We start from the raw sequence: 15,480 nt of genomic DNA, 5'->3' as shown, positions 1-15,480 counted from the left end.
GAGGGGGGGAGCTGGAAGTCATGAGGTAGCCGCTTTGGAAGCGGTTCCTCCATTTGCTTTCTTGGGGCGCGCGTGAGCCCGCCAGGAATCTGAGCTTCTTTGCGTCCTCTGAGTCCCTTTGGACGAGGAGAATTGTGTCTTGCCCGAACCTCGAAAGGACTGAAACTTCTGCTGCCATCTTTTCTGCTGAGGTTTGCTTGATCTGGGCTGGGGCAAAGAAGAGTCTTTACCCTTGGACTGTTTAATGATGTCAGCCAATGGCTCGCCAAACAGTCTATCTCTAGATAAAGGCAGGCTGGTTAAACATTTTTTGGAACCAGCATCTGCTTTCCAGTCCTTTAACCACAAGGCTCTGCGCAAAACTACCGAATTGGCGGACGCCACTGAGGTGCGGCTGGTAGATTCTAGGACCGCATTGATAGCGTAAGACGCAAACGCGGACATCTGCGAGGTAAGGGACGCCACTTGCGGCACCGCAGGATGTAAGATAGCATCCACTTTTGCTAACCCTGCTGAAATAGCTTGGAGTGCCCATACGGCTGCGAATGCTGGAGCAAACGACGCGCCGATAGCTTCATAGACAGATTTTAACCAGAGGTCCATCTGTCTGTCATTGGCATCCTTAAGTGAAGCGCCATCCTCCACTGCAACTATGGATCTAGCTGCAAGTTTGGAAATCGGGGGGTCAACTTTTGGACACTGGGTCCAGCGCTTGACCACATCAGGGGGGAAAGGAAAACGTGTATCCTTAGAACGTTTAGAGAAACGCCTTTCTGGATGAGCGTCGTGTTTCTGGATTGACTCTCTGAAGTCAGAGTGATCCAAGAAAGCACTTAATTTACGCTTGGGATAGAGAAAACGAAACTTCTCCTGCTCTGCAGCTGCCTCCTCTGCTGAAGGAGCTGGGGGAGAAATATCTAACAGTCTATTGATGGCTGATATAAGATCGTTTACCATGGCGTCCCCATCCGGGGTATCCAGATTGAGAGGGGTTCCAGGATAAGACTCCTGATCACTCTCATCAGACGCATCACAGAGCGACTGATTGCGCTGAGACCCTGAGCAGTGTGATGACGTTGAGGGTCTTTCCCAGCGAGCTCGCTTAGGGTGGCTGGGGCTATCATCTGAGTCATAATACTCAGCCTGTGAAGCCGGGGACCCCCTTGCAGTCTGGATTAAATCCAACTGAGGGGGATTAGAGGACAGAGACCTCGCCGTGTCCATAGACTGAGCCCCAGGCATGGATTGCAAAGTTTCAAGGATTTTTGCCATAGTCACAGACATATTATCAGCAAAAACTGCAAAGTCTGTCCCTGACACCGGGGCAGGACTTACAGGCGTCTCAGCCTGGGTCACTATCTCTCCTGACTCCGGCTGGCGAAGCAGCACCGGATCTGAGCATTGCACACAATGGGGGTCCTTGGAGCCTGCTGGTAGAGCAGCCCCACATGCAGCACACGCAGTGTACACAGCCCTAGCCTTGGCAGCCTTGCGTTTTGTGGATGACATGTTGCTGCCTCCTCAGAGCGATCTGGGTATACAGCCAGGAAGCGACCTCACAGTGCAAGCAATAAGGAAATATATATATGTCCAGTGACACAGTACACTAATACACACTGAGGCACTAGAGGGGCCAGCTGAAAAGCCGCTTACCGCCCGCTTAAGAGCGGGTGTGTGATCTCCAAAGCCCCCTAGTCCAGGTCTCCCAGAGCCTTGCGTCCTTCCTCCAGCCAGACATGCATGTAATGGCTGCCGGCGTCCTGAGAGAGGAGGGGGGGCGGGCCCTGGGCGTTCCTGACTAAGAGCGGGAAGCCTGCTTCCCTCTGTGCCTAGTGAGAGGGCTGGAGCATGTAAATCAGGCTCCAGCCCTCGTCGCTGCCGTGAAACAGCGTCTCTCCCCTACCCTGATTGACAGGGTGGGGGCGGGAACGAATCGGAGATGCCGGCGTCCTAGGCCGCAAAAGCCGGGGACTAGATTTATAAACGCCACCGCCGTAAAAGCGCGGTCGGCGTGTCCCCGGCGAACTAAAAGTCACAGCAGCGCCGCCGGTCCAGCGGGGGTCGGCGCTGCGTTCCCACAACACAGAAAAAAGTCCCCCAGTTAAACTGTAGGAACATTAGCTCTAGCGTTACGGTCCCCGGCGCACTACAACACCCAGCCAGCCCGGAGTGTGTCTGTGCCTGCCGGGGACACAGAGTACCTGTATGATGCAGGGCCTTGTCCCTGATTGTACTCCTGCTCGGCATCCACCAGGTGCTATGGGTCTGTGGATGGAGCCCGGCGTCAGAGCTTTGAGGCCGGCAGGATCCCACTTCCACAGAGCCCTACAAGGGGATGTGGAAGGAAAACAGCATGTGGGGCTCCAGCCCCTGTACCAGCAATAGGTACCTCAACCTTACAACACCATCTACGGGTGAGAAGGGAGCATGCTGGGAACCCTATATGGGCCCTCTTTTCTTCCATCCGAAATAGTCAGCAGCTACTGCTGACTAAAATCTGTGGAGCTATGCATGGAATGTCTGACCTCCTTCGCACAAAGCTTGAAAACTGGAGTACCCGTGATACCACGGGGGGGTATAGCCAGAAGGGGAGGGGCCTTGCACTTTTTAGTGTAGTACTTTGTGTGGCCTCCGGAGGGCAGTAGCTATACCCCAATCGTCTGGGTCTCCCAATAGAGCGCTGAAGAAAACATGTTCAGAAATACAATTCTATATATAATATGGGCTGAAAGTGCACACTCCCAGCTGCAATATGAGAGTTTTCACATCCAAATCGGAGAAAGGGTTTAGGAATCATAGCTCTGTAATGCATAGCCTCCTCTTTTTCAAGGGACCAAAAGTAATTGGACAAGGGACTCTAAGGGCTGCAATTAACTCTGAAGGCGTCTCCCTCGTTAACCTGTAATCAATGAAGTAGTTAAAAGGTCTGGGGTTGATTACAGGTGTGTGGTTTTGCATTTGGAAGCTGTTGCTGTGACCAGACAACATGCGGTCTAAGGAACTCTCAATTGAGGTGAAGCAGAACATCCTGAGGCTGAAAAAAAAGAAAAAACCCATCAGAGAGATAGCAGACATGCTTGGAGTAGCAAAATCAACAGTCGGGTACATTCTGAGAAAAAAGGAATTGACTGGTGAGCTTGGGAACTCAAAAAGGCCTGGGCGTCCACGGATGACAACAGTGGTGGATGATCCCCGCATACTTTCTTTGGTGAAGAAGAACCCGTTCACAACATCAACTGAAGTCCAGAACACTCTCAGTGAAGTAGGTGTATCTGTCTCTAAGTCAACAGTAAAGAGAAGACTCCATGAAAGTAAATACAAAGGGTTCACATTTAGATGCAAACCATTCATCAATTCCAAAAATAGACAGGCCAGAGTTAAATTTGCTGAAAAACACCTCATGAAGCCAGCTCAGTTCTGGAAAAGTATTCTATGGACAGATGAGACAAAGATCAACCTGTACCAGAATGATGGGAAGAAAAAAGTTTGGAGAAGAAAGGAAACGGCACATGATCCAAGGCACACCACATCCTCTGTAAAACATGGTGGAGGCAACGTGATGGCATGGGCATGCATGGCTTTCAATGGCACTGGGTCACTTGTGTTTATTGATGACATAACAGCAGACAAGAGTAGCCGGATGAATTCAGAAGTGTACCGGGATATACTTTCAGCCCAGATTCAGCCAAATGCCGCAAAGTTGATCGGACGGCGCTTCATAGTACAGATGGACAATGACCCCAAGCATACAGCCAAAGCTACCCAGGAGTTCATGAGTGCAAAAAAGTGGAACATTCTGCAATGGCCAAGTCAATCACCAGATCTTAACCCAACTGAGCATGCATTTCACTTGCTCCAATCCAGACTTAAGACGGAAAGACCCACAAACAAGCAAGACCTGAAGGCTGCGGCTATAAAGGCCTGGCAAAGCATTAAGAAGGAGGAAACCCAGCGTTTGGTGATTTCCATGGGTTCCAGACTTAAGGCAGTGATTGCCTCCAAAGGATTCACAACAAAATATTGAAAATAAAAATATTTTGTTTGGGTTTGGTTTATTTGTCCAATTACTTTTGACCTCCTAAAATGTGGAGTGTTTGTAAAGAAATGTGTACAATTCCTACAATTTCTATCAGATATTTTTGTTCAAACCTTCAAATTAAACGTTACAATCTGCACTTGAATTCTGTTGTAGAGGTTTCATTTCAAATCCAATGTGGTGGCATGCAGAGCCCAACTCGCGAAAATTGTGTCGCTGTCCAAATATTTCTGGACCTAACTGTATGGTACCAATAAAAATGTCACTTTGTCCTGCAAAGAATGCGGCCCCCCCATATTTTTTTTCCTCTGTGTGGCCCATACACCCAGCCGAGTTTGAGACCCCTGGTTTAGAGGTAGGGAATAAAGGTCATAACCAGGAGTACTTGCTTTGAGGACTACACAATGCGTGTGTCATAATGAGTCGCTCTGGCGTCTCCTCAATGTGCTGCTGATTGGTGCACATTTCTGTAATTGCCAAGCTCCCCTGTGCAAAGTACACATGCTTACTATGCAGGTCTTGGCAAACCCTAGTAACAAGTAGTATAATTACAAGTCAGATGTCACTAATTGTTACTGGTTCCCATAGCCGGCTTACTAACAGCATTCACATTTCTACATTAAATCTAATGGCCAACAGCAGAGAAAAAGGGAAGGCAGATAGTTTAGCATATTGTGACACGAGACATGTCAAATCAAAACGACTAGAATAAAACTGCACGAGGATCCTGGCATAACTACTGTGTGACCAGACATCTGATATCAATACAAGAATAAAGAGCTTACTGGCTACCAAATACCATGCACAGGTATCCCCAATATAAACTAGGACAACTAGTAAAACTGCCAAATTGGAATTAAACCCCTTCACCCCGGGCCATTTTTTCCTCCCCTTCTTTCGAGAGCCGTAACTTTTTTATTTTTCTGTCAATATTGCCATATGATGGGGCTTGGGTTTTTTTGAGACGAGTTGTACTTTTGAATGACAATCCTTAAATTTTACCATATCGTGTACTGGAAAAAAGGAAAAAAAAAATCCAAGTGCGGAGAAACTGCAAAAAAAAAAAAAAAAAGTGCAATTCCACATTTTTTTATTTACGAGGTGCTTTATATGGTGAAACGGACCTGGCAGTATGATTCTCCAGGTCAGTATGAGTACATAGATACCAAATGGATGTAGTTTATTTATTTAAGTGGTAAAATAAGCCTAAGAAAGAAGTTAAAAAAATAAATTTGCTTTTGTCGTCAATTTCTGAGAACGGTATTTTTATTTTTCGAGATGTAGGACTTGAGTTGCCTTATTTTTTGTGACCTGAGCTGATGTTTTTACTGATACAAATTTTGGGTAGACGAAAGCCTGTTTGTGTTTTACTGCAAAGCTGCAGAGTCCCAAAAAACAGAGCTCTGGTGTTTTGAATTATTTTTCATTACGCCATTTACCGATAGGATTAATTTTAGATTTTGATAGATCGGTCATTTTCAAAGTACAGCAATACCAAATATGTGTTTGTTTTTTTTATTTATTCTTTTATTTTCAATGGGGCAAAAGGAGGGCGATTTAAAACTTGTGTTTTTTTATTTTGTAAAAACTTTATTTTAATTTTTACTTTATTTACTAGTTTCCTTAGAGGACTTGAAGCTGCGATCGTTGGATCGCTTGTTCTGTACAGAGCAGGGCATCAGCACTGCTCTGTATAGTAGATCTCACAATCTATTAATGCCAGCTTGCAGCCGCCGTTCACAGGAGGATTGTAATGACAGACACAAGGGTCATCAGCTGACCCCTGGCTGTCATGACACCAAATCAGTGCCCTATGAACATGTCATGACGCACCCCCTGACAACATGTGGTAAATCCCTCTGTCAGAGATTGACACCGGGATTTAACTGGATAAGGCTATGTGCGCACTTACCGGATTTTGCCACGGACTTTCCGCGGATTTGCTGCATGTGATGTTTCGCTGCAGAAAATGTTCATAACATCTCTGCAGTGAATCACCAGCAAATCCTATGGAGAAAAAAAATCCTGTGCGCACTGGGCGGAATTTGACAGCTGCGTGTTTTGCTGCGGGAATCCCGCAGCAAAAACAAGTGCATGTCACTTCTTTTCCGCACGTCGCTGCGGGATTTCACTCCATTGACTCAATGTTAATCGTGAAATCCCGCAGGGAATAACGCAGGCAGCAAATTCTGTGTGGTTCACTGCGTTTTCCTGCGTTATTCCCTGCGGCATTTCGCGGTTTACCTCCGGTAATGTGCATCGCTTGTCTGCGGTTTGCAGGGAAGTGATGTCATTACAGGAAGAGGAAGCCGTGCAGAGAGTAAACACACACACATCACAGACACACACAGACATCACAGACATAGAACACACATAGACACATAGACACAGACACATAGAACACACATAGAAAGAAAACGGAAATATAGAAAACAAAGAACGTGGGCTCTGCTGCATATTTACCTTCCAGCCGAGGTAAGCACACAGCGGCGGGCCGGTATTCTCAGGCTGGGGAGGGAGAGGGGCAGGGTTAATGTCCCCCGCCTCACTCCCCCTCCGGCAGCCGAGAATATCAGCCGCAGCTGCCCCGGCACCGTCGCATACATTATGCGGCAATACCGGCGTGTCCCCGGCTCTTCCTGCCGCCGTGTAGCAGTGGCGGTCAGGGTAATATAACAAGGGGTTAATGGCAGTGGATCACCGCCATTAACCCCAGGCTTGATCATGGCAGCGTCTATGTGACAGCTGACATGATCAACCCGTAAGTAAAGTGAAGAAAAACAGACACCGAAAAATCCTTTATTTTAAATAAAACCAACAAGCCTCGTTCACCCTTTTATTAACCCCCCCCAAGCAAAAGCTCCGGCGTAATCCACAGCTCCGGCGTCCTGCACTGCTGACATCCAGCCGCGACTGTCACAGACACAGCGCTGAATGCAGCACACAGCAGAGGTAATTACCGGTCATTTCCCACGGCCGGTAATGTGAACTCACTGCCGACCGTGGGAAATGCAGCGATCTGTCCTCTATCTATCTATCCCTCTGTCTATCCCTCTATCTATTCTTCTATCTACTATCTCAGGATTAAATGACTTTTTTTTTTTTTTTTTTTCTTCAATGTGCTTTATTGCATTGAATGCAATAAAGCACATCCCAACCCGCACGCGGCAAAACCGCGGCAATACCGCGAATAATACCGCGGTAAAACCGCAGCAAACCGCGGCAAACCGCATGCGGTTTTCGGGTGCGGTTTCCCGCGGTTTTTTACCGCGGGTGCGGTAATCTTTGAGAGCATGCGGAATTTTTCCAAGGAAATTTCATTTCCCAGTGCGCACAGAGCCTAAGGTTGCTTTCACACATTAGTTTTTTTGCATCAGGCACAATCCGGCTCAAAAACCTATGCAACGGATGCGGCGAAAAAAACGGATCCGTTGCATAAGTTTTTCCATGCAGCCCATTCGTATCCGGTATGATACTGAGCATGTGCAGTTCAAAAAAAACACATCCGGCCGCCGGATGCGTTTTTTGCCGCAGGATGCCGCGTCCGGCGTCCATAGGCTTGCATTGTAAATCGTGCCACATCACGCCGGATCCAGCGCAATGCGTTTTTTCGCCGCAGACAAAAACTGCTGCAAGCAACATTTCATGCGGCTTCCGCATCGGCTAACTATGCCGCATCAGGCAAAAAACAGACGCAACGCAAGGCCATGCGGCACAATCCGGCGCTAATGCAAGTCTATGAGGAAAAACTGCATCCGGCGGCAAAAAAACGGATGTGTTTTTTCTGCAAAGCGCTGGATTGTGCCTGATTGCAAAAAACTGGTGTGTGAAAGCAGCCTAACAGCTGCAGGCTACACGGCTGTCATAGGCACATTACGGCTGATTAAAATCAGCTGTTTTGTGCAGGGAAAGATGCGGGCTCGGCGTGCAAGCCACCAAAGGCAGTGACAAGATATATAACGTAAATATACTTCATGTCATGAAGGGGTTAAAGGGAATCTATCACCAAGTTTTTGCTCCCCCATCTGAGAGCACCATAATATAGAGACAGAGACCCTAATTCCAGTGATAGGTCCCTTACTGGACTGCTTGTTGTAGTTTTGCCAAAATTAGTTTTTTCACTAGAGAACCTGCTGCAAGTAGTCTTCCACATTCATGAGCTCTATATAACCACACCTCCATTATTGATTGGCAGCTTTCTGCCTATGCACAGTGTACAGTACACACACAAAGCTGGCAATGAGTGTTGTGGGTGGGGTTATACAGAGTTCAGGAGATCTGGTAGATATGCGGCAGAAAAATAAACAAACAAAAAACAGTTATTTAAATCACAACTGCAGCAAGCAGCCCAGTAAGTGACATGATTGGAATCTAGGTCTGTGTCTCCACATTCTGCTGCGCTCGGATGGGGTAACAAAAACCCAGGGACAGATTCCCTTTAGAAATGTGGCTGGCATCAGATCCACATCACTTGTCTATTTACTAATTCATTAACTGCAAAGGAAACAGGCAATTAGACTGAAGAGCAAAGCTTGCAAGTAATATCTGTTAGTGCCTTCAGGAGAAGGATTAGTATTACTAACACACTGAGTCTTGGGATTTCACACATCTCCAGAAGTCCTAATTGAACTGAATACTCCGTGTGCTGCCGCTTCAGAGCCTTGCGCCTGTTCATCTCTACAATACAATGATATTATACAGAAATAGAATATTGTCTATCTGCAGAAAGCTCTAATTCTCTATATTCCATGCACAGAGCTATAGATAGATTTAGTCATGAAATAGTTATCAGGGAAGTCTATCAATCATCAAGAAAGGGATTGTAGGCAGATTCTCTTATTTACTGCCCATTTAGACTCTTACATGCTCCTCTCCTCTTTATAGCAATATGCTAGCTTCTATTTTCAGCATGGCTTGATATGCACGTATTACAGAAGATGAGAACGAATGAGGAATTACAGGATTTACACATTAATATTATGCATGTCTTGTAAAATTCCTCGGTTCAAATGAAGAGAAGAAAGCTGCAGGAAAATATCACATCACTCGTGATGAAAGAAGGGCAACCATCTGGAAGAAGGGCTTTACTGGAGCAGCCGGTGGGCAAGCCGACATAGCGACAGGCGCTCTCACTTACATTCACAAGTTTGGCTTTCTATTGAATAAACTTATTTATTTTATTCTTCCCTCTTGTTTGTAAAGAGACATTAAAAACAGATAGCTAAAACCAGTACTACAAGATGTAGCAGTGCTGAATGTTATTGAATTTTTGTGTTGTTTTTTTTTATTAATACAGTGGAACCTTGTTTTACAAGAACAATCCGTTCTGGGAGTGTGCTTGTAAACCAAGTTACTCGTCTAGCAAAGCAAGATTTCCCATAGGAAATAATGGAAGCTCAGACAATTCGTTTCAGTACTTGTGCAATTTCCCATCCTGGTCCCCTATTGTGCCAACACACACAGACATACACACACACACACACACACACACAGACACACACACAGACACACACACAGACACACACACAGACACACACACACAGACACACACACACAGACACACACACACAGACACACACACACACACACACACACACAGACACACACACAGACATACACACACACACAGACACACACACACAGACACACACACACAGACACACACACACAGACACACACACACAGACACACACACAGACATACACAGACATACACAGACAGACATACACAGACAGACATACACAGACAGACATACACAGACAGACATACACAGACATACACAGACATACACAGACATACACACACACCTCCCCTTACCTTCCATAACATTGTCAGCCTCACGGTTCTTGTAATTCGCCGGTACAGGATGTGTATCGGGTAACCATCGCCACCGATGCCAGAGCTTCCGCTGACGTCAAAGGCAGGAGCCGCTTGCCTCTGATTGGTCAGCACGCTGCCTTTGAGTACCGGATGGCAGCGGACGTTCCTCCCTCGTCGTGATGGTTACCCGATACACATCTTGTACCGGCGAGCTTCAAGAAACCATGAGGCCGGCGATGTTATGGAAGGTAAGGTGAGGTGAGCATAATATGTGTGTGCTTGTGCATGCTTGTGTGGACTGCAAGAGCAGGCCAGAGCACGGTTAAAGTACGGAATCGGAAGTGTGTGCGGTATTTGCTCGTATAGCGAAATGCTCGCACACCGGGTTACTCGTAAACCGAGGTTCCACTGTATATCCAAAATGTGCTTCCCATTACAGTGCACGGTCTCATCTTATTAAATGGGTGCATTACAAAACGCAAGTAAACACAAACACCTTAGCAAATCCCTCATCACAAATACACCATTATGCCATAGAGCCTGCAAATGAAGCGAGCTCCTCGCCTAGGTAACTGGCCACTCAGACTGCAAGGAGGCTGGTAACCTTGGCAACGAGATGTACACACTGGAATTAAAAATCCCTCCGTTCTTGAGGTAAATAGCAAAGCTGCTTATGTTTACAAGCACTTTCCAATACTACCTATTTATGAAGATGGCACAACCCCTTTACATGTATTCTGAAAAGTGAACGACATTTAAAACAAATGCCTCATATAGCCACATAAATGGGAAAAATGAAAAGAAAAAAAGCTGAAGTGCACAGCAAAAAAACTAAAGTGTCATTATGGTCATTAAGAGGTTAACCTTTTGTGAACAGAACTAATCTAAACCTGGAGGATACTTGTTTCCAGTAGCAACCAAGCTTTTTTGTAATTTTTCTTTGAACTGCTTTTCTCCTGATGAGAGACCACTTTCAGAGGTGTGCTGACCACATACAATCAGCAAATTGCTGGCCCGGTAGCATTGTAATTAAATGCTCGAGTAAGGTGATCGGCAGTTCAGTCCAAGAAATGCATTGTGTAGGCCTAATGACTGCACTGAAAGCAAGGAGCGCATAATGGAGTGAAAACAGGCAAAGAAATCCTTAACACAATATTATCCATCCATTAAACAAACGCAAAGTTAAAATAAATACAATTAATTAAAAAAAAAAATATAAAGAATTCAAGATAAATGGAAAACATGTAAGAACACAAAGCTCAATCTGATCACCGGCAGATTTAGGAATATATTAACTTGCCTATCAAACCAGAAAAGTCACTCAGTTCATCAGCTGCATTGTAGATATTGCCCCATTTGTAATGAGCTGAACTCTCAGAGCTCACACTTTTTTTTCTATGTACACAAAAGGCCTTTTTCTTGGAAATTCTGTGCATAAACTTGCCTAAATAAATACATCCAATGCAGAGATAATCCATCTACTTTACAGGCATGGCATATCAAGATGCTGATTAAACAGCATGATTATTGCACAGGTGTGCCTTTGGCCGGCCACAATAAAATATGCTGTTTTACAGTATTGGGAGGATCCATATGTTACAGAAAACCAGTCAGTATTTGGTGTGACCACCATCTGGCTCACACAGCGCAACATATCTCCTTTGCATAAAGCAGGTTGTTGATTGTGGCCTGTGAAGTGTTGGTCTGCTTCTCTTCAATAGTTAATAAAAGCGGGTTTAGATATCGCGCCAAAACCACAGGAGTCCGGAGGGTGTTAGTAAATCCCTTTTTTTATTTTCACAGGTCTACGCGTTTCAGGGACATATCCGTCCCCTTCATCAGGACAATATACAGAGAATCCCCAACATGTTAGAAAACTCTAAGCTCTGAATATTGTCAAGAATTAAAATGGTAAAGTGAAGCCTGCAATTGAGGGCTAGTAAAACCTTCCCAGGTATTAATCATAAAGGCAACAGCTTAATATATTAGTTACAGGGGAAATTTAGCTTCCTGCATAGTAGAGCTGATTAGGAACCAGCAGCTCCTACTCCATTTCATTTTACACCCACCAATCACGACTACTGGGTCCAGAGGAGGACGCACCGGCAGCGCTTCCTATACTGTATACACAGCGCCTGTTCAGCACTGTGTATACCGCAATCAGGAAGGCAGAGATGGTGATCAACATTTCTATGGGGAGTCTGGCCACGTCGGACAACCGGATTTCCGCTCTCACACGATCGCATTCAAGCAGCTTACTCTGCATTGACATTTTAGAAAATCAGTGCACAGAAAAGCATTGGCTGTCTGGATAATTTAAGTGTATGAGCAGTCCATAAGTAATTAAAGGAGGTGACTATTTTTGCAAAGGCTATTATAAAATGCAATGTGAGCAGTCTGGTTAGAGACATAAATCCAGAATGGCTGATAAAGCATCCTAGTAATCGTCCCTATGTATTAGCGTGTGGTGATTAAAATGACATCACATTTAACACTTTACACGAGTAAGGTCAATCAGTTTCTACACAGCACAGATAATACAAAACAAACATTTCCTTACTAAAAACTTTACTATTGCAAAGAAATCCAAACAGCTGGCATTTAAGTGGAATATTGGACATTTGTAGACCAGCTTACCTGTATGCGTTTCCTTGCTCTTTGGTATATCATTTTTCTTCCACTGTCGACTAAAGCCAGGCTGCACAGATGACTTAGAAGCACGCTCTTGAGACGGATGCTTCCTTCCTGCTGGTTTGTCACCGTCAGCCACCCAGTGATGTCCACGAGACTTTGACTCCTGGTATGTACTAGGATGAGGAGGTTCTTTTCCCCGGTCAGTCTTCTTTTCCTTTGCTGTAAATGTTGCCGGTTGGCTTTTGTCATGTCGTGACAACTTGTTGCTCTGCGCTTCGTTACGCTTAAATCTCTGCACATCATCCTGAGGCTTTTTCCAATCCAATGGTTCTCGTGAGGATCTATTTCCGGACAATGAAAGCTTCGGCTTGTCTTCAGTTCCCCCATCACATCGATCAAGTCTAGTTTTAAAATGATCCTCCTTAGGTGTCCCTGATTTCCCAAAATCTCGAGGTGGAATGTTTTCAAACAACTCATCAGTTTTTTGCTTAGGAGCTACCCGTTTCTCCCTGTCGTATGAATATTTAGCTCTGTCGCGAGGTCCTCTGAGAGAACCTCCCGACACATGAGTAAGTCTCTTTGGCTTGGCACCTCGACTGTCAGCACTGCCAACTTCTTTCTCACTTTCAGACGAGCCTTGATCAGCGGGATCTCTTGTCCTTACACGCCAGTCACCAAGTGGTGTGATCCCAACAAATGATGACCTTGCTGATGTATCAGAAAGCGGCTGCCTTGAACTCCTATTGTGAGATCGCTCACTTCTAGATCGATGCCACCTTTGATTCTGAAAGCTGTGATTCTTTACAGGTTTGTTGGCGATTTCAGGTGATCCTTGCTGGCCTCTCACATTGTTACTTGTGACAGAGCTGTTGTAGGAGTGCACTTTCTGAGAGGCGCTTTCATGATTGCTCTCCCTTTGCGATGGATGCTGATGGGTCGCTGGCAAATTAGAATTTCTAGACCAATTCCTATTGTTTTCAGGTCTCACATGATTTCTCCAATTTGGGTGATGACTTATGTGCTCTCTAGGGACAAAGTCAGCAGCCTCAGGGTTATACTTTGTTAGCCCTAAAATAAAAGACAAAACATATGAGTACAATGGAGATACTTTACAAAGAGATACATATTCTTTAGAGAAATGTACGGTATTTGCCTCTAAACAAAACGTGTGTGCTGAAACGTGACTCTCCCCATATGGCTCTTCATTTGCAATCCTAATTCAGAACGTTTATAGTATGATCTTATGATAGGTTTAATCAGAAGTCATCCAGATAAATGTGAAAGGGGAGCAAGAATCAGTTTTATATAAAAGACAGCATAAACATAGTATTTTTAGACAATAAAATAAGATTGACAAAAGTTTATTCTGACAGGTGACAATTCATTAACAAGTTTAAAACCAATTAAGAACAGAGACCATGATTGTGACTAGCAGTGCCATGTTATCCCCCTATCCGGAGACACATATATATACACATACACATATCTGTATAGACATGGGAGCTGCGTTAGCTGTATTGAAGCAGTAGGGCCACAGTGGCACATAATCAATTCAATGGCAAGACAAATACCGCTGGTAAATATTGCAGGTTGCCCAAAAGTCATTAAGGGGAAAACCCCCCAAGGGATAGAGAGGAGAACAGGAAACCAGAGGTAGTACCTCTGAAAATCTGACCGCAAAAGTCTCAAATGCAAGCCTCAGACCAGCCCAACGTACGTTTCAATTCACGATTTTCTTATCTTCTTCAGGGGAAAGGTGTCTTCACAAGCACCTTTCCCCTGTAGAAGATAAGAAAATTGTGAATTGAAACGTACGTTGGGCTGGTCTGAGGCTTGCATTTGAGACTTTTGCGGTCAGATTTTCAGAGGTACTACCTCTGGTTTCCCGTTCTCCTCTCTTTCCCTTGGAGGGGGGTTTCCCCTTAATGACTTTTGGGCAACCTGCAATATTTACCAGCGGTATTTGTCTTGCCATTGAATTGATTATGTGCCACTGTGGCCCTACTGCTTCAATACAGCTAACGCAGCTCCCATGTCTATACAGATATGTGTATGTGTATATATATGTGTCTCCGGATAGGGGGATAACATGGTACTGCTAGTCACAATCATGGTCTCTGTTCTTAATTGGTTTTAAACTTGTTAATGAATTGTCACCTCTCAGAATAAACTTTTGTCAAACCTTTTGCACTATAAAAGCTTGCAGGTCCTCTCTTCTCAGACTATGCTTATGAGCTTGTGCAGTGGGTGGGCCATTGACTACAATTGGACCCCCCGCTTAATTTCTACGGTTTTGTGGAGTTTCTTACTAATAAAATAAGATTGTATATATTGGGAAAGTATTGTAAGAATCCGTTTGAATCACATTTAGTTCCACTAAACAGATTCCTGTATGAAAACTAAGAAGCAACCAAAAAAATCATATTTGGCTCCAAACTTTGTGGACTTAGGAGCCCATAATTATGCTGCATAACATTAAAGTTGCTGTCTGGGCATTGACTATTGATAAGCTATAAGAGGAGTTATATTTGGCCTCCGACACTTGGCATCCTCACAGGTCAGCTGTTATTAGCTCCGGAGGAGGCCAGAACCGCTCAATGTGTAGAAACCGTTGCTGAGACCTGCATATCAGATCCCATAATAACGATAGGTCTTCAATAATAGATGCCAAGACAACCCCTTATAATCGTCCCGGCCACACAATCTTCTATAAAACACACTGTTTATAGCAGATGTCACTGTGCTTTCACAGGACACATTCTGATTTTAATGCTTAGTGTAAAAAAAATCCACATGCAACTTTGGCACAAATTACCAGCGTTTCATGTTGCCGTTTTGCCAATGCGGTTCTTATGCAAACAAGTAATTTTTGCTGCAAATAAGACCACTGAGGATTTTTGTGCCATTTTATAGCAAAAATCAAATATAAGTCTTGCAGTTTTTGAGGAAGATTTCATTGTGGAATTGCTGCAGATTTCACCATAGATCAT

The 15,480-nt window shown here is 44.7% G+C and overlaps 1 protein-coding gene across 1 annotated transcript in view; it reads right to left on the bottom strand.

Moving 5' to 3' along the window:
- The window catches only part of NFX1 (nuclear transcription factor, X-box binding 1), a 154,724-nt gene that overhangs the window by 127,588 nt on the left and 11,656 nt on the right, over positions 1–15,480 (bottom strand). Inside the window, exon 2 of the mRNA XM_075314894.1 lies at positions 12,494–13,558. Within this exon, the coding sequence (XP_075171009.1) occupies positions 12,494–13,558 (1,065 nt within the window). The remainder of the gene's footprint in view (positions 1–12,493; positions 13,559–15,480) is intronic.

This window comes from Anomaloglossus baeobatrachus, chromosome 6 (assembly GCF_048569485.1).
Source record: "Anomaloglossus baeobatrachus isolate aAnoBae1 chromosome 6, aAnoBae1.hap1, whole genome shotgun sequence".
NCBI lineage: Eukaryota > Metazoa > Chordata > Amphibia > Anura > Aromobatidae > Anomaloglossus > Anomaloglossus baeobatrachus.
The sequence above is the reverse complement of the archived record's forward strand: the minus strand, read 5'-3'. Positions and strand labels throughout refer to the sequence as shown.